Source organism: Pocillopora damicornis, chromosome 8, assembly GCF_964200805.1.
Source record: "Pocillopora damicornis chromosome 8, jaPocDami1.2, whole genome shotgun sequence".
Classification (NCBI taxonomy): Eukaryota; Metazoa; Cnidaria; class Anthozoa; order Scleractinia; family Pocilloporidae; genus Pocillopora; species Pocillopora damicornis.
This window is the reverse complement of record NC_142677.1, coordinates 5,508,543-5,530,952: the sequence shown is the minus strand read 5'-3', so window position 1 is coordinate 5,530,952 and position 22,410 is coordinate 5,508,543. Positions and strand designations below refer to the sequence as shown.

Below are 22,410 nucleotides of genomic sequence, written 5' to 3'. Positions count from 1 at the left end.
TGGGATTTCAAGGTTACTGGTGAGACTGTAAATTGATCTGCGGCAGGAATCTTTCTTTAAGCGTGTCTATAATTTGGTATAAGAAAAAAATTTGTTTGATAATTTGGTAGTAAATATGAAATTTTTGAATGATTAAAAATAACCTTGATCCCATGATGCCTTTGCTAACAGTCCCTCTTAAACAAGGTGTCCCTTCAGTCAAAGTAAAACTCTAAATCTGCTACACAACCTTTATTGAATTAGTTTTGCACAACATTTGCTGATTATTGCTGATATGATAATAAAATGCAACATTTTAAATATAGTCTTCATGACTGCAGTCATTTTGGGATACTTTGTTGGGATTCAAGCCCTGGTAAAATTAATCTTAAGTACTGAGAGTGTGCCATCATAATTGGTCATTGGCAGTTCTCAGTTAAATGTAAAATCCTGCAGTGAGAAAACTATACTTTGTGTCCTGACCAAAAAATTCAGTTTTCCTATCCAAATGATCACACTTTTAATCAGTTAAGCTACACTTGCTGACAATGGAAAAGTTTTGAAATCACTTAACATTGACTCAAAATTTATAGAATTCTTGTGCATTCTCCAAAAATCCTGACTGCTTAAAGGTAAAGTCTATCACCTGGTTTTTACTATCAACCCAAGCACAAGTGCAAGCACAAATACTGCAAGCACAACAGCTCATATTTCACTGTGAAAACAGCCTTGATGCAAGCATAAACACGAGTGCAAGCTTAAGCACAAGCATCAGAATTTTTTCCTTTTCCTTGTGCTTATAGTGCTTACAGTGCATATTGTCTTTTGTTTTCACTTTGCATATTTACCTTATGCATGCCATTGTGCTGGTGCTTTGCTTGTGTCATTAGTCAAAACTATGGTTAAAGGTTCACTGGATCAATGTCAGTATCTAGCCAACCATGTACCCACCCTGCACCTAACCCAACTTAACTCTTAACTTGTTACCAGTTGACTGTTGTTGGGTCAGGGGAGGGGTAAGTACCCAGTTGCTCAGAAGCTGACACTGACCCAGTTCACCATTACTTCTAGGTTTTGACTATTCGTTTGATATCTCAGAAATCTCATGATATAGATTATCTACATGAAAAACAAAAAAAATTAATTCTTCCTCCTTTTCCTGATCTTATTTCTACAACGACTGGCATTTGAGAAATTATAAGAAAAACAGAAAGAAATTGTTTGTATGTTTCTATTCCTGGTAAACAGCAGTTTAAATCATGATGAACAAAATACAAAAGTCATGTCTCAATTCACTTCTGTGCATCCTCTACTTGTGAACCAGCAACCTTGAGTAGCTTGTCACCAGTTCCTAGAGAGATGAAAAAATTGATCATACTATCAGAACTAGGAAACCCTTTTTATTTCACTTCTAGAAGATTAACATGTAACATCTCTTTACAATGAGAGCATATAATCCTGATAAACAAATGGCAAAAACAGAGAAACTCCTTGTTGTGACAAAGTTGTCTTGACATGTCATCAAATTCTCCTAACTGATTAACAAGGAAGTATGAGGAAGCTAACAAGGAGAATTACTCAGTAATCAGATATTGGAATTTAACACAAAGAATAGCTATTGGGTAGCATCATTATTTTAAGTCTATATTTACTGGCTCATATATCACATACTCACATAACTTGAAAAGGTGATGGCACTTAATTCATTATACCCTCAGTATGCAAAATAAGTTTAAAAAGTTGTGTTGTGCTGTACTGTAAGCTATGCTAGTGCTAACGAATATATTAAAATCATATATGTGAACTGCACATTAAGAAATAAACATGGAAGCAATCTTTGCAGTAATGAAAACTACTTAAGCAGCAGTGAAAATAAGGCCTGAATTTTTTTCATACTCTTTCACATTCATTTCTTAATCTGCAGTTCACAGTCATTGATTCATCACTTCACAGGTTTATTACTAGCCAACATAATGACCAGCTCCCAGTTAGCTTGTTAGCTCAGTTGGTAGAGCACTGCACTGCATGGTATTGCAGAGATCATGGGTTCAAATCCCATACAGGCCTGAATTTTTTGAGGCCTTATATTCACTACTGCTTAAGTGATGTTCATTACTGCAAAGATCACTTTCATATTCATATACTAGTACTGTGCATTTGTTTGCTAGTTTGGTTTTTTTTGTTACAAATGCAGACAGTTTTAAGAGAAGTTATCCAGCAGTTGAGTATTGAGAGTGTTAGGCACGTTTTGTACTATAAGTTTCTGTTTTGTGGTGTTTAATTTTTCTTCTATAGCTTTATGACTGTTTAGTTGTGTCTACTGTTAATGATGTCAGAAATCTTTGTAAGTAATGTATATATTGTAGGGCACAAAGCAATTGATTCTGTACACATATGTGTGTTATTTGTGTAAATAACATGCAATCAAAATTAAAACTGAAAAAAAACTTAATAAGTTGATTCTAATAAATAAATTATTATATGAGCAAAGCACTTTGCTTGATAGAAATAATTTTATGTAAAATCCACTTTACCCATGTTCTCTGAAACTTTCTCAAACAAGCTCAATGCTGCATTTGTATTCTCAGCCAGAAATTCAGCTTCTTGAGGCTTCAGCTGAAAAAGGATTTACTGGTATGAGTTCAAATAAAATTTTAGAGAAAATTGAGGAATATAAGACTTCAATATGATGTAAAAGTAATGAAATGCTTATATTATCAACAGTGAGAATAACTGTATGTGAATCATGTGAGTGATACCCAACCAAATCCTTGTTCTTTGCCATTAACCTTAAACACCCTCATATATTAAGTATTCATATTCTCCACACTGTTCTCTTTACAATTTTTATGGTGCTGAAAAGGAGAATTTGTCTGACCATCAAGAGTGTCATTTTTATTTAAATAGGTGATCATTTCATTTCTTCTCATGACTTTTCCATTTGATTCAAGGGTGATATTGTGGGGAGAAACTGGAGGCCAGTTACTCTTTTACGTACTGTATTTTCTAAATAAAGTACCTTGGCACTTATTTGAAATTTTGTCTAAGAAAGAAAGGGAGGAGCACTTAAAGAAAGGAGGATATTTCATCTGGGGGGGGGGGGGCACTTATTAAGAAATAATAAACCTGTACTGATTCCCTTGTATTTGAAGCTTGCAAAGTTATACACAAAGTGGCAATAAAAACAGGTTACCCTTGTATTCCTACTCTTTAGAAAAGTAAGGGAGGAGGTGGATTGCTTATTGAAGGGGGGCACTTGTTTGATATAATGGCATTGAGGGTGGGCACACATTGGGGAGGGGAGAGAGAGGGTGCTCATTTGGGGGTGGAGGGTGCTCAGTTAGGAGAGGAAGGGAGGGTGCTCATTTGGGGGGGGGTGCTCAGTTAGGAGGGGGAAGAAGGGTGCTCATTTGAGGGGGGGGAAAGAGAGCACTTATCAAAGCTTGGGCACTTAGTCAAGGGAGTAAAGTATACTCATTTTCAACTCAAGCTTAATCCTTTAACTCCTTTTGACCAAGGAGAAATTTCTCCAAACAATATTAGCACAAGTGGACAGGTCATGAGGATAAAGAAAATGATTAATAAAGAGATAACATTTAATTGACCAACAAGTTCTCAGAACTAACATTTACAGAAAAGTATTGCAGACAGTGAGAAGGATTGCTGTCAAGGTCTTGGGAGTGAGAAGGTGAAATTAATTTACTATCAATGCTCATACCTGCTCTCCAAGCTTTTTCAGAGCTGTTAAAATCTCTACAGCTTGTTGTGTGTATGCTGCTTGACTGAGGTGTCCAGTTTTGAGATCTCTTTGCATCTGAAAGAAGGAACATCATGCATGCTTACTGACTGTCATACGCATGAGTGTAGACCCGAAAAGGACCTGTTTTGTTTAGGGACCAGGGCCCAGTTGTATAAAGGACAGCTAATGCTATCCACCAAATAATTAAGTGATAGCAAAATGTATAGCATATGTCCACCAGATAGAGATTCATTTACTAGATGGCGTTATCTGACCTTCAGCAACTTGGGCCTGAGCCAGAGTCTGGCCACACAAGATTCAACTTTTTCAGGTTGTTTTTTGTCTAATTTATCAATTATTATAGTGCAAATAATTGTCATTGCCTATGTTATCATGATTTAATTTTTTGCTTTTTGACTACACAGTTTATTTGATCCTTATTTTTAGTTATTTCACCAATCCATTCTTGGCATTGTATTGTGTCATTGTCTTGTCAGTTTTAGTAAATTCATTAGGCTTTTCTTGACCCAATCAGCTTTTTAAATTGCTTGTATTTTGTTTTATAAATCAGTTGATTTTGAATATAGAGATATTGCCAACATCTTACTCACCTCATTTAGTACTCTTGGCGAGTACATGCATGCACCATAACTGGTCAATTTACTAGGCTGTATTTTTTCTGCATGGCCCACTTAACTTAAAAATTTATTTGAATTGAAATCTTTCCCTGTATCCATAATCCCAGGTGGGATCCCACGCGGGATGTTCCATAATCCCAGGTGGGATCCCATGTGGGATGTTCCATAATCCCACCTGGGATCCCACCTGAAAAAGGCGGGATCCCACCTGGGACACACCTGGGATCCCAGGTGGGATTGACGGGATCCCACCTTATATTTTTACCTGGGTATATACATACAGAGATACAGCAAATATCTTACAAACATCATTTTTAGTTCTCTTGGCAAGTACATGCACTACAACTGGTCAATTAAATGGGCCATACTTTTTTGCATGGCCCACTTAATTTAAAAGTTTGTTTGAATTTAATTCCTTCCCTGCATCTGAACACAGAGATATAGCTGATACCTTGCTTGCCTCTTTTTCTTGTCCATATTGTAAATAAAGGAACCTTGTATTTTCCTCTTGGATTTATGGCCTATATGCTTTGCACTTAGGCCATAAATGTAGGAGGGAAAATATTGGTTTGTAACTTATAGAACACTTACATCCACTCTACTGAATCTTTAGTAAGGAGTCTAATATACAGGAAGTGCATGAACATCACTCTCAAGTGATCATTTGTATAATGTCCCAGATCATAGCACAGTGATAGCACTAAACCATTTTATAAGTTAAGATTTCATTGTATTTCATGATCAAACCATTCTGTTCTCACCTCTGAGAGTCTCTGTCTTAATTGGCCAGGTTGTTTCTTTGCAAACAAACGAATGACTTCTGGTGTCTTGAAAGCCTCACTAATAGCTGCCTGAATTGCCTGTAAGTTGAATGTAAAATTTGTCATAAGTTATTCAGATTTGTTTTTCAATCTCTAGACATAATATGCAACATAAAATGGGTGAGAATTGAAAGATCTATATAAAAAATTTACCAATTGCATACTGCTTATTTCATCGACTAATGTCACATTTCCAGCTGCAAATTTTTCCAAGGTTTCTTTGAATTCTTTTAATTGTTCCACTGTTTCCTTCTTAGTTTCTTCATATTCATCCTCATCCAAGTCTTCCCTTCAAAAAAAGAAAGGATCACTAGGTCACAAAATTTGACATTCTATGCAGCAGATGATTTAAAACTGGGATTCTTGCATACCTTGGTCAGTCAGTGAGTCAGTCATTCAGTCAATGTTTGTCAATCGTCCTGCCAACCAGCCAGTCTGTTGGTCACTCAGTCAATCAGTTCATCAGTAATCAGTTCTAATAGATCACTGACAACTGACACTTGCTTAAGATAAAAATTTTGAACATCCTATTTGAACCAACTAAAAAAGGTGATAAATAAACAAACAACTTACTTGCATTCTTCCAAATCAGACAGCTGAGCCACAAGGCGATCAAGCTGTTCTCCTAGATTTTGCTTTAATTTCTGAGTCTCACTTTGCCCTCTGGATGTCATATTCCTGCAAATAACTTCCGATGTCGGTAAACATCGAACAAATAGATTCCATTTTGCTTTGTGTCTGTTTAGTAATTGACCACAGATGACATCAAAATGTAGTAAGAACAAAAAAAAGGCACAGGAGGAGCACCTAAAGTCAATGCAAAAACTTAAATAGGCAAATACCTTGAAGAAAAAGAATTAATGGTAATTAGATTTCGGATGTAAAAATGATTAGCAGTTTTGAAAAAACTCTTTGATTTAAACGATGCAATTCTTCCTCTTTTGGAAGTAAAGAGATGGGGTATTACTTAAAAACTAAGAAGGCAAAAAGTTGTTAACTCTTCAAATCAGAGGAGTACTAAAAGTATAACGAAACCATCTACTATTAAAAAACTTCAAACGCTCCCCTGTCAGTACAGTGCGTGTACATATTGTACACGACTTAAACAATTGAAAGAAAGAAAAAAAGAGAGAATTACTGAAGCTTTTGTGGCCAAAATCACTCTATAAATGTCGAAGCTGCACCATATCAATGAAGCCCACCGAGCGATCCAAAAACTAAATCCCAGTCCACCGACGTAGGGCACGAAATCGCTGATAATCGCAATCAAAATTATCAGATGATAAAGGAGGTATTAATTCTTCAGTATTTTTTTTTCTTTGTGAGTATACCAACCAGGGACTATATACCGTGGGTTACGAAATTATCGTTTACCTTCAACGTAGAATTTTTGCCGCAATATGCAATTTTGAAAGAGTTTTAATCAGCAGTGATGTCATTTCCGTCACACATACGAGAACTTTCTACTCTTCTTCCGTCATGGATTGGGCAATCAGCAATTGAAAGCACCCCCCTTCAGCAAGGCACAGACCCCATTGCCTTCCTTTCTAAACCACGTTGCGAGAATCACTGTTCAACGGTAAGTGCCTGAATTCACTGTTTTGTGGGTCAAGAACTGGGCTGCCAGCTGTTATCGTAAAATTTACTTGTTATTTCTTACTATTCTGTCATTTTTTCGGCCATTATATGGCGAAATATTGCTGCTCTTGCATGCTGAGTTCAGGGATAAAATATCGAAGGTCGTTCTTAGTAAGGACCTTCGTACGTACGACGAAGTTAATGAAGTGGCTCGCTTTTACTATATGATGTATCGATCTTTAACCTTTATTAACATGAATTCTTTGGGACGGTCGCTTTTATTCCACATCTGTCTGATCTATTCTTTAGAGTATGTTTTATTCAGGCCTTTTTGAATTTATTTCCCAGTAATATGAATTAAAGCCGGTCCTCTACCAAGCCCTGCACGTGATATGAAAATCTTGCCCGACATTTGCGGAAACGCGAATCGTCACCCACCTTGTGCTTTCTTGAATTTGACAGTAGTTTATGTGAGATTCCTTGTTGAATGAAGCCCCATTTAAGATAAATAATCCATGGTAGTAGTCTCAGCGGTAATACATCATCGAATACCACTTCCAAATATTAGGGGAATCGTAGAATAAAACCCCCAGGTTCAATTTTTGCTGACTTTTGAATCTAGTCTTTCAAATCTTCTAAATTAACTTACAAATTTCAGAAGTATTCCTTTTAGGTGAAATTCAAGGTTAAATAAAAAGTTTTAAGGGGTCACCTTTGTATTTTTTTCCGTTTTGTTGCAAGAAATCGGAATCATTCATTTTTACCCACCGTGACGTTTGGATGAAATCTGAAATCTTCACTGCCCGATGAACAGTGTGATAGAAAAGGTTTCCTTTCCCTACATTTTCATTTTTAATTGTCCAATGGGTTGATCCTTTTTCTTATATGCGGTGATTAGAAAACAAATAAATATATAAAATGAGAACATAATTTTTGCTGCGCTATTCAGTATTTATTTGTGCAGTATGTTACTTCTAGAGTCAACCTCTGTATGGTTCCTTGAGCTTTCCTCTTGTTCTGCTCTAGTTTAAGTTGGAAATCTCAAACATAAATATTAACAACTCCCTTTGATGAAACTTCTGACTGAGGAAAAGTTTCCTTAGGAAGTTATGTTTCAGTGAGATGTAACAAGGTCTTTGTAAACTTTTTTTAGTTGCGGTTATCATGGCTGATGATGAGTATGAAGGACAAGGAGAATCTGGGGCCTCCAACACCTATCCACAGCAATGCTCTGCCCTTCGCAAGAATGGTTATGTTGTCATGAAAAATCGTCCCTGCAAAATAGTTGAGATGTCCACTTCAAAGACTGGGAAACATGGCCATGCTAAGGTATCTAGCAGAGTTATGGGTAAAAAATCCCCCCTCCCATAACTGTTAATGAGGAGTACAGGACATTTCGCATAAGTCTTTTAGCGCAAGTTTTGGACCGTTCGCACAATTCTTAGTGGTCGTTTCACACAATGATTATAAATGAGAAACATCAATATAAAAGGTATACTAATTGATACTGATAAGACATTTCACCTTCACATGTCACTTTCAATAAGATCCAACGGTGAGAACGTAGACATTTATTTATGTGATAACTTCAACTAGATCGAAACGCTTGTGAACGCGATCACTATTCTTACCTGAAGAAAGGAACAAATCTTTCTCTCTATATAAATGTAAAGAACTCCCTATTCAAATGATTGCTTCTCTTACTTTTCCTTTGTTAAACGAAAAACCTTTTAGTTTTGACATCATCCACTACAAACATACGAACATGACAACCCAACGCTAAGGACACCATGTTGATTTCGAAAGTAATTGTCACCAATCCTCCCTCCTCTGAAGTCAAAGTAAAAACCTGCAAACTGTTTCACTTTTTATTTAAAAGGAGAAAAGACCTATTTACAAAATTTCTGTGTAAATATATAAAATTCAAGTTCACGGCCATGTTACCCGACGAATCATGCATATTTTAACTCGCTACTCGGTCAAGACTCGTAGAAATTTAGCCCTTTCCTACATTCATTTAAGCTATAGTACATTTAGATTTCTTTATTTGTTTTCATCTTAATCTTATATGATTACTTATTGAATGGCTAGTGTATAATCTTTGAATTATTTTGAATTCTTGAAACTTTCGTGAAATCATTTGTTTACATTACAGTCGTTTATAATGACGATTAACGATCGATACTGAACTCTCCATCGCTTAGGTAATTGTTATTAGAATAATTTGAAAGGTTACTACTTGATAGATATATTAAAATTTATGATCTTTTAAATGATTACAGATCGAGTTTGTCTTTTTACAAGATCACTATTTACTACCTACACTGACACGTTCAAGTTGTCAAATCACAACACTTGCACGCGCCGACATTCGATGTGAATCACTCTCTGAATATCGAGTTATTAACATTGAACAATTTTTGCAGTACGTATTACCAGTATGCCTAATTTTCATTATATAACAAAGATATAAGAAGCAAGTTTTCAATAGCTTTATTTGAAACTCTTACAGATCGAAAAAACATGCTATTTGAAGTTATTACGTAAATAAATGTCTACGTTCTCGCCATTGGATCTTGTGAAGGTGAAATGTCTTATCAGTATCAATCAGTATACCTTTTACATTGATGTTTCTCACTTATAATTATTGTGCAAAATGACCACTAAGAATTGTGCGAACGGTCCAAAACTTGTGCAAAATGTCCAGTTACCTTAATGAGTAAATGTTTGAAAGTACAAGGCAACTAAGAAATATTTGGCTGCCAAGTTATTGTGGACACCTCTGATTCCATGCAAACTGAGAAATTTTCAGTTAAAATGTTCCAGGTGTGCCCATTAGTTGGCATGTAGCATCGTTAGTAAGGAGGTTGTAGCTTTTGTAAAAGACTAGGAGTCTAGCATGATTGGGTTAACCATTTCCACCCAAACATTGGTATATAGATTCTCTGTGCTGCTCTCTTTGATTGACCAGCATCTAATTTCTCCACATAGTAATACTGCTGAATCAGTCTTAAAGGTCGCAAGAATAGGGGAAATGATCACCAACCTAAAAAGCTTTGATTGGTAAACAAATTCTCCTTGTCGTTACTGAAGGAAATGCATAGAGAAGAGTATCGAGGACATGGATACTGATGTTAGGGTGTTAACATGGTACATGAAAATATTATGTGCTTCTGATGGGTTGAAAACCAGTGCATTTTTCATGCAACAGTAGTGCAAAGTTGTAAGTGCGCAAATAACTAATAGCATGCTCTGTCAAAATTTCATCTGTCTTTACTTTCTGTGATGCTTTTTTATGCAAATTATTTATAAGTAAGAGCATGATTTCTCCTGTAATTTGGTGTAAATAAGCACTTCTAAATTATTTAAGACTACAGATTGCACTTGCCCTACAAGCTTGTGCAATTGTTGTCTTTGAAAAATTTACTAGTGCTTATTTACACCAAACTGCACTCAAAATCATGATATAACTTATACAAAGGGTTAACCCTTTATGCCCTAAGAATGATGAATAACTAATTTCTCCTCACGATATCAACCCTGAATCACACATTAATGTCATGAGAACAAAGGAAATGATCAATAACTGAAGAAGCTCTTTATTGTTAAACAAATTCTCCTTGTCAGCACAGTGAGGAGAATATGCATACTTATGTTAGGGTGTAAAGGGTGAAAGCTCAACACACTGTTGTCTCTTAAAGGTTCATTTGGTAGGCCTTGATATCTTCACTGGCAAGAAGTATGAAGACATCTGTCCCTCAACTCATAACATGAATGTGCCTAATGTCAATCGTGAGGACTACCAGGTAATTTTTGTTTCTATTCCTAAAGGGGGGAGGGGGGTGTATTGGTGGTGAAGCTTATAAGGATTGTGTCACATGTGTGTAAACTTTGGTGGGTTTTTTAGGTTCTTAAGTTGTGATACCTACCTTTAATCTAGTGCTAGTAACCACAATCTTGTGTCTAATCAGTTACCTGCAATGGCAACATAAAATATAATTTATTTTAAGTGCCTCAAAACCAGGGATCAAACAGGTGTTTTTGTTTTAAGATACCTAGAATTTTAATTAGGCTGCATGAGAGCCCGCCAATCTTTTGCAACAGGAGAACTATTTACTTTGAGGGAAGTGCATAAAGAGCAGGAGGGTATGGAAGATTGGAAAGAAATTATAAGAATTGTATATCAGTTAGTAAGGAAAATTACTAATAAGATCTTGGAAGTGAATGGGTGTCAGTGTCTAGCAGCTTTTGAAATGTGTGAGGTATTACAGAAGTATTTACTTGCTTCCCTTTCCATGTAGGTGAATGATATACAGAGTGATGGATATTTGCATTTGATGAATGATAATAATGGTGTGCGCGAGGACTTGAAATTACCAGAGAACGATGTGGGGAAAGAAATAAGATCCAAACATGAAAATGGTGAAATTGTGTCCGTAACTGTTCTAAGTGCCATGGGAGAAGAAATGGTTATTGGTAGCAAGGTAGTCCCGCTGACCAAGTAAACAACTCTACACCCTTTTGCAATCCAGGCTATGGACATTGAAAGAAAAAATAAGATTTAAAAAAAACCAACAATAAAACAGACCATTCTAAGAGAGCAATTGCACAATTTTTTTTTTACTGGATGCCTTCTTTCCCTAGCCTTACCACAAGCTTTTGGCTTCTCAATGATAATAGGTTTAGTGAGCAGTTTCCTTTCTGAAAATGTAACTAATCTCAGCTATTGCAGTACAATTAACTCTTCCATTGTTTCGGGTAGAACAAAACAAAAGACTATTAAAAGGAAAGCTTAAAGCTACCATAGTAGCCAATGGTGTACTGCTTTTGCAGGTCCAAGGTTTCGTTTCTTTGATATTGTTGTCATTTCAGTCCAAGTGAAGGTGAAATGAGTAGTATTTTTTCAAGACTGCAGAATTCTTGCTTTAATATTGCCATGGTTTAATTGAATTAGCAGAAGGTTTTCTGGAGTAACAAGGAAACATATTCTTGCAATAAACTTCTGGTTTGCATAAGGGTGCTTGATTCTTTAATACTATGAGAAAGTTCAAAAACTTTTACATGTTTTGGCATGAGGACTTACAGTCTGTGCTGACGAGAGAAAGGTGTCTATGCAAGGTTGAAATAGTGAGCAATAACTATCGACGTTTGAGCATAAAATATTTGTAGGTTGGATTTCTTTTTCATCTTCATTCATGTAGTCAAAAATAGTTTTCAATGATTGAGGAGTATATCAGATTTTGCTTTGTCTGGTTGGGCTCAAAGTAGAGGTTAATAAGTTCTGGACAGTTAACAGGTCACTCTCTGGCTTGGGAGGGTAGACAAACAAAACATTTTGCCAAAGGATGTTTCTTTGGAGGGAGTGGGAAATGAAATGATGCTTCATGACATGAAGAAAGTTAGGGTGATGAGGCGAGTAACCCAGGGAAGGAGGGGTGACAAGGGAGGGTGAGTTTCTGAAGAAACTGATGTGCTCCATCCATGGAAGGGCATTTCAAGGTAATTTGGTGTTATCAACTGAGTTGATGAGATGAAGTCGCCTTCATAGAGAGTTTCTGAGGCTGAGGGTTTGAATGATGGCTCTTGATCAGAGCATGTAATACAGGGCTAGCATTCAAATAGTTGGCTTTAGGTTCTCTACAGTGGTCAATGTACATTATCAACTTAATTGATAAAACCAAATTTTCTTTCTTTTTTTTTTCTTTTATTTCTAGCAGCCGTTCTTTAAGTTGAGATTACGGGTTCATTTGTTACAGTGCTGGTTCTGTTGTTTCTTACCCTTTTTTTGTGGGGTGGTGGGGACAGATTAGTCTGGTACCCAGACATTCCACGGCGAAGTTACAGTTACACGGTTTGATCAGGGCACAGAAGGAAGTCATCCCGAGATAAGCGTAATACCCTATATTACTGTTGGAAAATCCTGCCTGTCTGGTTAGAGGTGCCAACTGCTTTTGAGTTGATAATTAATTGCAGAAACAAGTAAAAATTGTGAGGCGAACAGCACAAGACCTTTGGAAACATTGTTTATTGTGTTAAAAAGAAGAAAGCGTAACAAAAGAAAATTGTAGAATTTTCAGGTTCGTGTGCATGGTCGGCGAAACTCCTGGCCTCTTTCATTGATCCATTTGTTAGCAACTACATACACAAAACAAAAAAGGGATTTTAGGAGCAATTAAAAACAGTTGCCAAAGGCGTCTTTTTCTGAAGAAGGCTTCAACAGTAAAATCCACATGATTCCATTCAAATCACCCACAATGCTTCCAGAAATGAGCTTGCGCGTGCAGACGTACCGGCATTTCTAGTTGTCGCTCCGGAAATCTGTCTGCGTTCACGGGCCGCAAGTGACTAACATTTTGATTGAAAACGACGACCACCATTGATACAAGTTATGAAGGGAGAGGGTGGGAATTTTCATTTTAAACCGGAGATCAGACTTTTCCATAAATGTAATCGTATAAGGCTTTTGGTTTATTTCGCAAACTTGCAGTCAAAATGTTAGAAAATTTAACTGTTGTTGAACAATAACTCCCTCTTTTGATGATTTAACATTTAATACGCAAATACATTTTGCTCGTTGCTAAAATTACAACCGACTCAACCTGCAAACTATCCGCTCGTATTATATGTTAAACTATCGAATGAGGTGTGGACGGCACATTTACCCCATTTTGAGCCAATGACCACAGGGCAGGCAGCGTGCAACGTTTTGACGTCAGGGCTACCATCTTTTTTAAGATTAAACCAAAATACTGCGTCACCCTAAAAAGGCATAAATCCGTAAAAAAAATACTTCTTTAATCCTGGTCAATGATTGATTGAACTAGTTAAACAAATACGACTGAACGAAGCAGAATAGAAGGCAGTTTCTTTAGAAAGAGCTGTCTGTCAGAACGTAACTTTTTCATCCCTTGAAAAGACAGGGCCTTGGCAACTACAAACCTTTCGAGGATATACAATTACTTCAGCATCTAAGAACACCGTCGCACCGCCTGCCTCCACGTCACTCATCTAAAGATGCGAAAGATATCAGTTCACTGATTAGTTGATCGCCTGGTCTTACCCAGGGGGAAGGGGTACTCCCTCTTAACATACATCTTATGACAGATACCTCTTTTTGTCAATATCCCCGCAAAGTCTATGACAACGGGAATTCCACCTCGAAGGGTTGTTAACAGAATACTTACAGATCATATCATAGGGAGATGGAAGATTTAGACATTTGAACATGTTTCTGCCTGCCAGACTGCCAACGGGGAACTGCTGATCGCTTATTCCTTTAATCTTAATTAAGTTTAAGACGAAATAGGGAGGGGGTGACATTCCTAACCAAGTTTCAATAAGCCCTCAAAGGTCGGCATAACTAACGTACATAAAACAGTACTGTAGCTATCCTGTCACCGTCAATATCCTCAACAGGAAGGCTTCCGTCTGGATTCTGATGACAGAAAAAATAATAACATTTTATTAACTTAGTAGAAACTCTTGGGGGTTGGGGTGGGGCAGAGCATAAAAGAAAAATTTCCATAGTTGGCTGACTTTTTCGCTCTTTAGTTTTACTTTATTGTTGTTGTTATTTCCTGTTGATCTTTGCGGGTTTGCGGGCAATTCTTTTAACAATTCGGACTGCTACATTGCACGTCCGAAAATTGACTTTTCTTATAAAAGCTTGAATTGGTAGACTCGAATCAGTTCTCTTGGTAAACACATAAATTTATTAATCAATCAAGCTACTTTTACAACTAACCTGCAGGAAATCGTGATGTGGTTCATAATGTCCTCCCATACCGTAGTTCGCCACCTCGTAAGAAATAACATCGATAAAGTCATTAGAATCATTTTCCTTCACTTGAGAGTTAACACTATTTTTCAGTTTTGCCAATCAAAGTGATGATTGGTTTTAGTTTTGTATCTGATTGGTTGAGAGTGTGGCGTGAGTTTTCTAGACCAATCACAAAGCGAAGTAAGGCAAATCATTCTGTAGGTAAAGTCAGCATTTCTGAGCGTTTCTGATCCCCATTTCCTGAGTGCTCCGGCCTCTTTTTTTTTTGGCTGCCCTAATTTGAAAAGTTAAAACAGACGCTCCTCTGCAGCTTTTTAACCGCTTTGTTCCAGGTCCCTCTCCTTGACACTTTGTTGCGTAGTGCGCATAGATTTCTGGGACTGTAACACTGAGGAGATCAGCCCGAGTCCTCTCTTTTTCTTCAGAGGACCGTGGAAATGAAGTCACAGAGAGTTTTCATCTCAGCAGTGATGCAAAATCTTACCTGTAATGCTTCTGAGTGTTCAGAATCTAGAGAAAGACCCGTGGTAGTTTGAATTCTCTCGCTAATTTTCTTTACTACAAGAGAATCATTGTCGTCCAGCCAGGCGCTGATAAGACAAACAGTTGGAAAGAAAGAAAGATTACTCTAACTTCTATGATTACTACTGGATGGTGGGGGGGGGGGGGGATTTATTAATGGAGGGGAGGAGGGGAGGCTTATCACTGATCTACCCGCAACCCAATATCCTAATGTGCGAGTTATAATGAAATATAGGCTCGTATCATTCTTGACAAAATCAGTACTAGAGCGTCACTTAGTTTTATGAATATCGAGAACGATATGCATTTTTTCGGTTGGCGAACCCAGAACAGAAACTAATAAAGGCATACAAGTAGTACTGCATGCTGAAACGCTGTTTAGCCCAAATATATTTGGTACGAAGAGTCAGGAGGAGTGCTTATCAGAGAGGGAAGGGGGCTAATCACAGAGTTGTAGGGAAGGGGGTGCTTACTAGAGAGAAAGTAACTCATTTGAGCGCATATGGAGTGATATGGTTCAAGAATTTAATTATTTGAACTCTTCCAAATCTTTTGAAGCCATTTCTTACCTTTGACTTATCCTATAGTCTGCTTTAAACTCTTTTCCAGTATCTGTGTTTGTGACAAAAGCTCTCTTGAGCTTGATCAGGAGAGAAAGGTTGTTATAGGTGGTCATTGTCTTACGGTATACATTACTGATAATTTCCTCGTACTAACAAGAGAAGCACTTATTTAAAAAAATGAATCTTTCTTATCAAATGTTAACGTTGACTCATCAGTAGCAGCCTCTATCTCCCAAACTACGCCCCTAAGTCAGTCCTTTCCCAAATACATCTATTAATAGAGAGGCTCCCGGGTAAAGTTCCGAGTTCTAGGATCCAATCAAAGAAAAGCGAACACAAAGCCCGTTACACAATGATGCAAACTATGATTTTGATAGCAACGACTCGAGGAACGTTTTGAGTCGATGTCGTTTAAAATTGCGTACTTTTTTCACAAATTATACATCAAATTGTTCCATACCCTTAAGACTTTCTACCTATCAAGTTTTTTAAAATGTTACTTTAAATATCCTTGCTTCCAACTACCTCAAAATGTACTGTGAACTGATGAAATGACGCGCGTGATTAGTGCCAGAGCAGACGTAAGTGGGGTAAGTTTGTCTCATCATATCTCTTAAACAAGCACGGTGACCTAGCTTTTAAATTGTATTTTTCGAAGCAGACTTTGGTAAGTAACATTTAAGGAAAGTTTAAGAAAAATTGTGCGATAACTTTTTTTCTTAGGAACCACCTTAAGGGTTTAAAAATTACCTTTTTAAAAATATCAGTTGTATCCACATTGCGCTACTTTAGATCTTATGCTTTTCTTTCAAATATTTCGAGGGCCTTTCTTAGGTTTGGATCGATATTGGAGATTACTTCTCCATACTGATCTACATACCTGAATTTCTGTTTAAAGAAAATGGTTAAAAGTAAAAAAAAGCATTTTATTACCTGAGGCTTGGCAAGTTTCTTTATAAGCTCGATTTCGCTCTCTGAGATGACGTCATGAAACAGATAGAGGTCTGGATCCGAATTTAAAGTTTCTACTTTAACTGGTCTCAGCACTTGTGTTGGACGATTTCTATTGTAGTAACAACTCAGTCTGTCTCTTTGTCTCTGAGACTGCAAATTGCAAATAAAACGTTTATCACACAAATTAGAAATTAGGACATAGTCAGCCCACATGGACTAAGGAATTCAGCTGAGGCTATGCTCCGATGTCTCGAATAGACGAGAGCTGCGACCACCACTAATCGATTAAAAGAAATGCGTTTCAAGTGAATGTCGTAAATCCAAATTCAATTTTTCCACAATTGCCAATCAGAACAAAGAAAATATCACAAGGAACCAATGAGAATTCAAAGTGAAAGTAGTCAACCAACTTAAGCGCGGGAAAACGTGGGTGACCACGTCGCGAATTGTGATTGGTTTTTGTTTGCATCTGATTGGTTGGGAAGGTGGCACCAATCTTCGTAACCAATCACAGAGCGTAGTAAAGCAAAAGCGGCGCACCAGGCCTCTTTGGTAATTCAACATCACAAAGAATTTTTTTTTTATTTAATCGAACATAGTGTAAAAGAAAAAATTGATACCAACCTTTCGTGTTTCTCCGCGGCACAAGCGTTCATATTTTAACTCGAAATCTTTTTTCTTTTTCTTGTTGTCTAGCTTGTTTCTTGTCGAATGACTTGCGTTCGTATTGCGTTGCATCACCTCGGCCTGGAAGTGTCCAAGATTGATATGAGCTTGTTTACTTGTGGGATCTGGGGATGAAGAAATTCTTAACACGAGTTTCACTCTGTGGCCCTTTGTGATCAAATATAGATCAATGTCGGTATCTGAGCAGCTGCGCACCTACCCCTCCCTTAACCCAGCAGCAGTCAACTGATAACAAGCCAAGGTTAATGTCGGGTTAGGGGAGGGGTAAGTGCGAAACTTCTCTGATACTGACTTTGCTCTATAATGTTGAAAGGCACCAGATTAAAGTTACCTTCTTCAAGAATATCCTTTGTGTGTAGGATTGCATCTTCAAGAAGTCCCACCTGCAAAAATAGAAGACTCCTGTCAACATTTAACATAGGAGAAATCTGGGATGATCAAAAGTCTTTTAACTTCTGACGTACATTGAATGTCTCGTGTACTTCTCTTTCACAAAATGTGGACAATTTTGCTTAGAAAATGACACAGGTTCTGGGTTAGGAGAGGGGTCGGTGCTCAGTTGGCCGGATATTGACATCGATCCGGTTCATACGAATTCGTTCATGTTCAAACAAACGATTCACCCTCCGCTGCACAATCAATGTATACACATTCACAGAATGTGTATACTACGGAGATAGAGATTCAATTGAGCACTCTTTAATCGAATGTATGTTCACCAGATTGTTTACCCAAAAGGTCTTGAACTGGTTCAACCAAGTGGATGCGTGCCAAATCTCTCCTACCACAGAGGAGACCTTGTTCGGTATTACCACAAGCTCCCACGACACAACAATAATACGGAAATTCAACTACACCGCCTTATTTATGCGCTATTATATTTATTCAGTCAAATTAAATAGCCTGGCCATCTCCTTTCAGGATTTTATCAGTAAGCTACTCATTAAATACAAACTTGAAAATTTGCCTTAATTATGTGTTTCATTGAGAAGTACTCCTGCCTCCTCAAAGTCAATATACCTTATAATGTATTGTAAGTAACTGTATAATCAGCAAGTAATGTAAGTAGACTATTGTATTATTAATAGTGTAAGTAGCCCATATTGCAAGTAATTATATTTTTGTAAGTAACCATATTCGGTACTGTATTGCTAGCATGAGTAACCTACATTGTAAGTATCGTAAGTATTGTTCTGTGAATAGAGTAGCGTAATGAGTCTTGAATTGTAAGTAATGTTTTGTAGAATTGTATTTTGTAATAAAAGCAAAGGTTTAAAAAAAAAAAGTAAATAAATTAATAAACAAATAAATACAATAAAGTTTTTAGATGGCTAAGGCAGGAAGTTAAGAAGGCGACCGGTGCTCCTCGAGATTATTTAAAGAGGCATATTTCGTACATGTTTCAACTTTTGTCCAAGATTTATGCTCTCAAATATAACAATTGAATCTACGCGTCCTTGCTCCTTGGCTTTTTCTTTTTTACCATTAACTTATGGGTAGTCCGCTAGATTTTGATTTGTATCTTTAGTTGTATCAAACAAGTCATATAAAAAAGGTGAAGTGCGACACCTCTAAAAATATTCCACTTGACGAGGCAAGCGCATTGAACTAATATAATTATGGTACAACTTTTATTCAACTCACCTTATACTCGGCCCAGGCTAAATATTCCAACACGTCAATTTTTGTGAGTGCACCGCTGTATTCATAAGGTGGGCTCATGCGTTTAAGAGCTTCTTTCATCCAGCCTGTTACCCCCTCGTAATTTTCTTGATCATTGCTACCAATGCCTAACTCATAACACTCGTCAGCGCCCAGACCCCCGCTTGGTATTGTTTGATGCAGATCTCCATCAGCGAGTGCGCGTGCGCTGAGATTGTAAACCTCTTGGATGCGCAGAATGGCGTTGAGGCTTCCAATGAAGTCTTTCGAGGTGGGAAATGCTCGACGGTTGATCATGAGCTCGGAATAGAGAACTGAGAATAGTCAGAAATAAAGGAAAACGTTGAGTCATATGCTTCATTCATGGAATAGCATTTCTCTGCAGAGCTATAAGATGAAAATTTGGCGATGACATAGTCAGCAAAACTGACTGACTAAGAAACTAAATTCGAACAAATTCCATATCTCCAAATTCAAATAAGTTCACCAATTGGAGGAGAACATATCACGTGACATGGATCACGTGCCTTGAAACCGTGGGGAGACTTGTGTGCCAGCCAGTGTCGAGAAAATAAACAGTTCTAGGGTTCGTATATGATTTGCATACTGATTTGCATGATCTGCACTTTGGGGTTGGGAGGCATAACAAAACCCGTAATCGCCGGCCTCAGGGGAAATGGTAGGGATTTTTTCTATGAGTGCATAAAAAATATATTGAACACGCTCATGGAGCTGTCGAGGTAAACTACAGCACCGTTTTTTTTTCTTTCTTTTTTTCGTCTTTAGTTTTGCAGGTTTTTTCGACTTGTTTACATCTTTTTAACCGATAAAGGTCCGGACAAAAACAATAGGATGTTAGAATTTCCCTCATGCAGATCTTGATTTTGAATCTTGTCATCTCTTGACAGTATTTATACTTAAAACGTCAGGATGAACACACTGGATAAGTTGGGTGACAATAGGGGGAAGTGCTAATCCTCTCACAACCTACTGCTGCTGTTTCCTTACCGTTCGGTGATCCTTCGGAGAGGAAGGTCGCCAGTTCCGTCCAATGTCGTACAAATCGTCTCACAAGCAGAAATGAATTGATCGGGTGGAAGGCATATTTTTCGATATCGCCTGCCGCGATTTTCATTTCTTTCCTGACACGATCGGCGAATTGTCGGAGAACCTCCGGGGGTTCTGACATCTGTTCCAAATAATTGTCGAGAGAGTTCGACAGAGCGCTTTCCAAGCGAACCAAGCCTTTTATCCGACTCAGAGATGTGAAAAATTCAGCAGTTGTTACACTAAATAAAAGAGACCACCAAACCATCCAAGTTTTCCACTTGATCATTTTAGAGAAAGCCGATCAGGCCACATGCGTGATGCAAAAGAAACCTGTCAGATGAGCAAGCAGGTTTAATGTAAGGAACAATCACGAGAATATGCTAATTAGAAATGCTACCCGCACTTACACGCAACTCTTTAGCAACCTGGAGACCCTTTTCGCAAAGAAAGATGTACTTGAAAACCATTACGTGTGGCATTTGCGATATTTAGGTCAACAGAAAAGTCTTAAATGTTTTCATCACAAAATAACCATATTCTCCACAAAACAAATTCAAATGTTAGTGCAATGAAAGATTAGGAACGGCGGCGAAAAATGAATTACCAAGATCACAGTGGGGGACATTTAAAGTTCAAGAAAATTGCATCATCATTTCATGTAATTCAAAAGAGCTGGTCTTCCTTCTCATAAGACAAACACACTGTTCACTTGGTATTTTACAAAAATCTGTACACACAAGTTGTGCCCCCCGTCCACCCAGAGGTAGTACATAGATCTTTATCGATTATTCCTGAATGCCCCGGGGCATGTTGGGGAATAGATACCTTTGCCGAAAATCCCTCGGGGTCTCCCTGGAAATTCAAAGGCTGCATATGCCGTAAAGATAATTATAGACTAAAACAATATTAGTCTCATGACCAAGAGGAGAATTCCTTAAATACAAATTTAGGGTTTCTGAGCGAAAATGACGAATATTCCTTTCAGAAGAAGGCTACGTATGAGAAATAAACGTATACATCGAAGCAAAGTTATTAGAAAGGTCCATATAACTCACAGACTCGAATATTTCATTTTTTTTCTGTTCTCTAAGTTGGCGGGCCATTGACAATGCTTCCCGACGATCAAATATCCATTCGTCCTCTATAGTTCGAGTTTAACTCAAGCTAGCGTAAATATCTCGATTACCTCGGAAATCAAACAATAAATATTTTCCACGTTTTAAGAAGAGAAGGAACAAATAAGTAATTGAATACCTTAATTCAATACGCTGCTCGCTGGAGACGCTTTCTTCCCTCAAGAGAACTCTGCAGACAGTCACAGTTCGTTTATAATCGTCACACCGACACCATCTTGCAAAACTGTTTTTGCGCCACCTAGCGGAATATATTGCATGCGTCGTATCGTCAGTATTGCACGTTATTTTCTTCACGTAGTTAAGCAAGTAATGAAACAAAAACCTAAGTTTGCCTTTTCTTTTAATTTCCGCCAAAATACAGAGCAATTAAACGCGGCCGGGAAGTAAGATTTACGAGTTGTTTGTGGTATAGATAAATGTAGCTCGTGGGAAATTTTTATTCAGACGAATACAACTTCCGAATTTTAATCAGTATTGTCATGGCATTTAAGTATTGATGAATAATTTGGTTCCTCTTATATTGGTTAAATATTGCCCATCCTGCTTTTTATTTGTTGACTTGAGAGCAAAGCCTTTTGAATTATAAAGCCATTTGATCGACAGCCTCGTTGAAGAAGGTGTTTATGACGCTAATTTTACTTATTCAACCTGATTCTTACCATTGTTTCGGCCTGGCAAATGGATTGTGCCTCGTTTATCCTTCGTTTGCTCAAGAAAAAATTTAGCACTGTTTTCTCAATGAAGTAACTATATAATTGAGGACAATAAATGAACTGTGAACTTAAAAATACGTCCATAACTGATTCTGAAAGGTATTGATGAAACACAAAACCCGGAGAAGGGGAAAGCTGTCTCTTGATGCGAAAAAAGCTATCTGGATTTAATTGGATTATTTCAGTACGAAAAAAAAAGGACATGAATTAAAAGGTAAAAGATTTACCATTTATTTGTTATGATTCCTGAGGTCAAACTGAAATAAATTTTAAAACTGAACCAAAAGAAGCCTTTGATTGTTGCACGTGCTTTTCAAACAATAACTTAATTGAGTAATTACAATTTATGTCTGGCACATTTTTTTTTCTTCGTTCCCGTTCACGATTCACTTACCCTCATTTAAAAGCTCTCCACATGGTGGTGATTTTAATCACTGTGCGGTAATTGGTATAAACCTTTTGCCACGTAATAAATTTTAATTCGAATGTTACATTTCGAAACTCCGTAGGAACCATTTATGGCGAGTCTCTCGAGGTGAAGTCTATTCTTTTAAACGCTTCTTTGCTCTTATAAGTTATAAGTTACAC

The 22,410-nt window shown here is 37.4% G+C and overlaps 3 protein-coding genes and 1 non-coding gene across 6 annotated transcripts; 2 read left to right on the top strand and 2 right to left on the bottom strand.

The window, feature by feature from the left end:
* Positions 1 to 216: 216 nt before the first annotated feature.
* Positions 217 to 6,629, bottom strand: LOC113664247 (protein LZIC-like). 3 transcript variants are annotated; one of them, XM_089214372.1, is made up of 7 exons: positions 6,552 to 6,629; positions 5,751 to 5,855; positions 5,331 to 5,466; positions 5,118 to 5,216; positions 3,698 to 3,793; positions 2,514 to 2,595; positions 217 to 1,330 (listed from the first exon to the last, which is right to left on the bottom strand). In XM_089214372.1, the coding sequence occupies exons 2-7, from the start codon at positions 5,849 to 5,851 to the stop codon at positions 1,272 to 1,274; spliced, it is 573 nt and encodes a 190-aa protein (XP_089070498.1). In that variant the 5' UTR covers positions 5,852 to 5,855; positions 6,552 to 6,629; the 3' UTR covers positions 217 to 1,271. The 3 variants fall into 3 exon arrangements, with proteins under 3 accessions (XP_089070498.1, XP_089070497.1, XP_089070499.1); XM_089214371.1 differs by having other exon boundaries at positions 6,316 to 6,581; XM_089214373.1 differs by lacking the exon at positions 6,552 to 6,629 and having other exon boundaries at positions 5,751 to 6,014.
* Trnac-gca (transfer RNA cysteine (anticodon GCA)) lies at positions 1,970 to 2,046 on the top strand. Its single transcript is given in 2 exon segments — positions 1,970 to 2,006; positions 2,011 to 2,046. It is a non-coding gene; the product is annotated as a tRNA-Cys (tRNA).
* Positions 6,630 to 6,720: 91 nt separating the features above from the next.
* Positions 6,721 to 11,770, top strand: LOC113664220 (eukaryotic translation initiation factor 5A-1). The gene is made up of 4 exons (XM_027179812.2): positions 6,721 to 6,756; positions 7,909 to 8,084; positions 10,457 to 10,561; positions 11,057 to 11,770. The coding sequence occupies exons 2-4, from the start codon at positions 7,920 to 7,922 to the stop codon at positions 11,258 to 11,260; spliced, it is 474 nt and encodes a 157-aa protein (XP_027035613.1). The 5' UTR covers positions 6,721 to 6,756; positions 7,909 to 7,919; the 3' UTR covers positions 11,261 to 11,770.
* A 994-nt stretch (positions 11,771 to 12,764) lies between these two features.
* On the bottom strand, positions 12,765 to 21,517 carry LOC113664221 (prolyl 4-hydroxylase subunit alpha-1). The gene is made up of 13 exons (XM_027179813.2): positions 21,228 to 21,517; positions 19,932 to 20,303; positions 18,906 to 19,237; positions 17,593 to 17,644; positions 17,199 to 17,365; positions 16,554 to 16,724; positions 15,627 to 15,697; positions 15,020 to 15,125; positions 14,500 to 14,553; positions 14,125 to 14,190; positions 13,695 to 13,763; positions 13,418 to 13,514; positions 12,765 to 12,890 (listed from the first exon to the last, which is right to left on the bottom strand). The coding sequence occupies exons 2-13, from the start codon at positions 20,257 to 20,259 to the stop codon at positions 12,829 to 12,831; spliced, it is 1,575 nt and encodes a 524-aa protein (XP_027035614.2). The 5' UTR covers positions 20,260 to 20,303; positions 21,228 to 21,517; the 3' UTR covers positions 12,765 to 12,828.
* Positions 21,518 to 22,410: the final 893 nt, after the last annotated feature.

Coding starts and splice junctions, on each gene's coding strand:
- LOC113664221 (XM_027179813.2), bottom strand. CDS start 20,259: ATGATCAAGTGGAAAACTTGGATGGTTTGGTGGTCTCTTTTATTTAGT. Junction 16,725..17,198: donor GCCGCGGAGAAACACGAAAG/GTTGGTATCAAT, acceptor TGCAATTTGCAG/TCTCAGAGACAAAGAGACAG. Junction 13,764..14,124: donor TAGCTACAGTACTGTTTTAT/GTACGTTAGTTA, acceptor TCGCATCTTTAG/ATGAGTGACGTGGAGGCAGG.
- LOC113664247 (XM_089214372.1), bottom strand. CDS start 5,851: ATGACATCCAGAGGGCAAAGTGAGACTCAGAAATTAAAGCAAAATCTA. Junction 2,596..3,697: donor TGAAAAAGCTTGGAGAGCAG/GTATGAGCATTG, acceptor ATCCTTTTTCAG/CTGAAGCCTCAAGAAGCTGA. Junction 1,331..2,513: donor GAAAGTTTCAGAGAACATGG/GTAAAGTGGATT, acceptor TCATCTCTCTAG/GAACTGGTGACAAGCTACTC.
- LOC113664220 (XM_027179812.2), top strand. CDS start 7,920: ATGGCTGATGATGAGTATGAAGGACAAGGAGAATCTGGGGCCTCCAAC. Junction 8,085..10,456: donor GGAAACATGGCCATGCTAAG/GTATCTAGCAGA, acceptor TGTCTCTTAAAG/GTTCATTTGGTAGGCCTTGA. Junction 10,562..11,056: donor TCAATCGTGAGGACTACCAG/GTAATTTTTGTT, acceptor CTTTCCATGTAG/GTGAATGATATACAGAGTGA.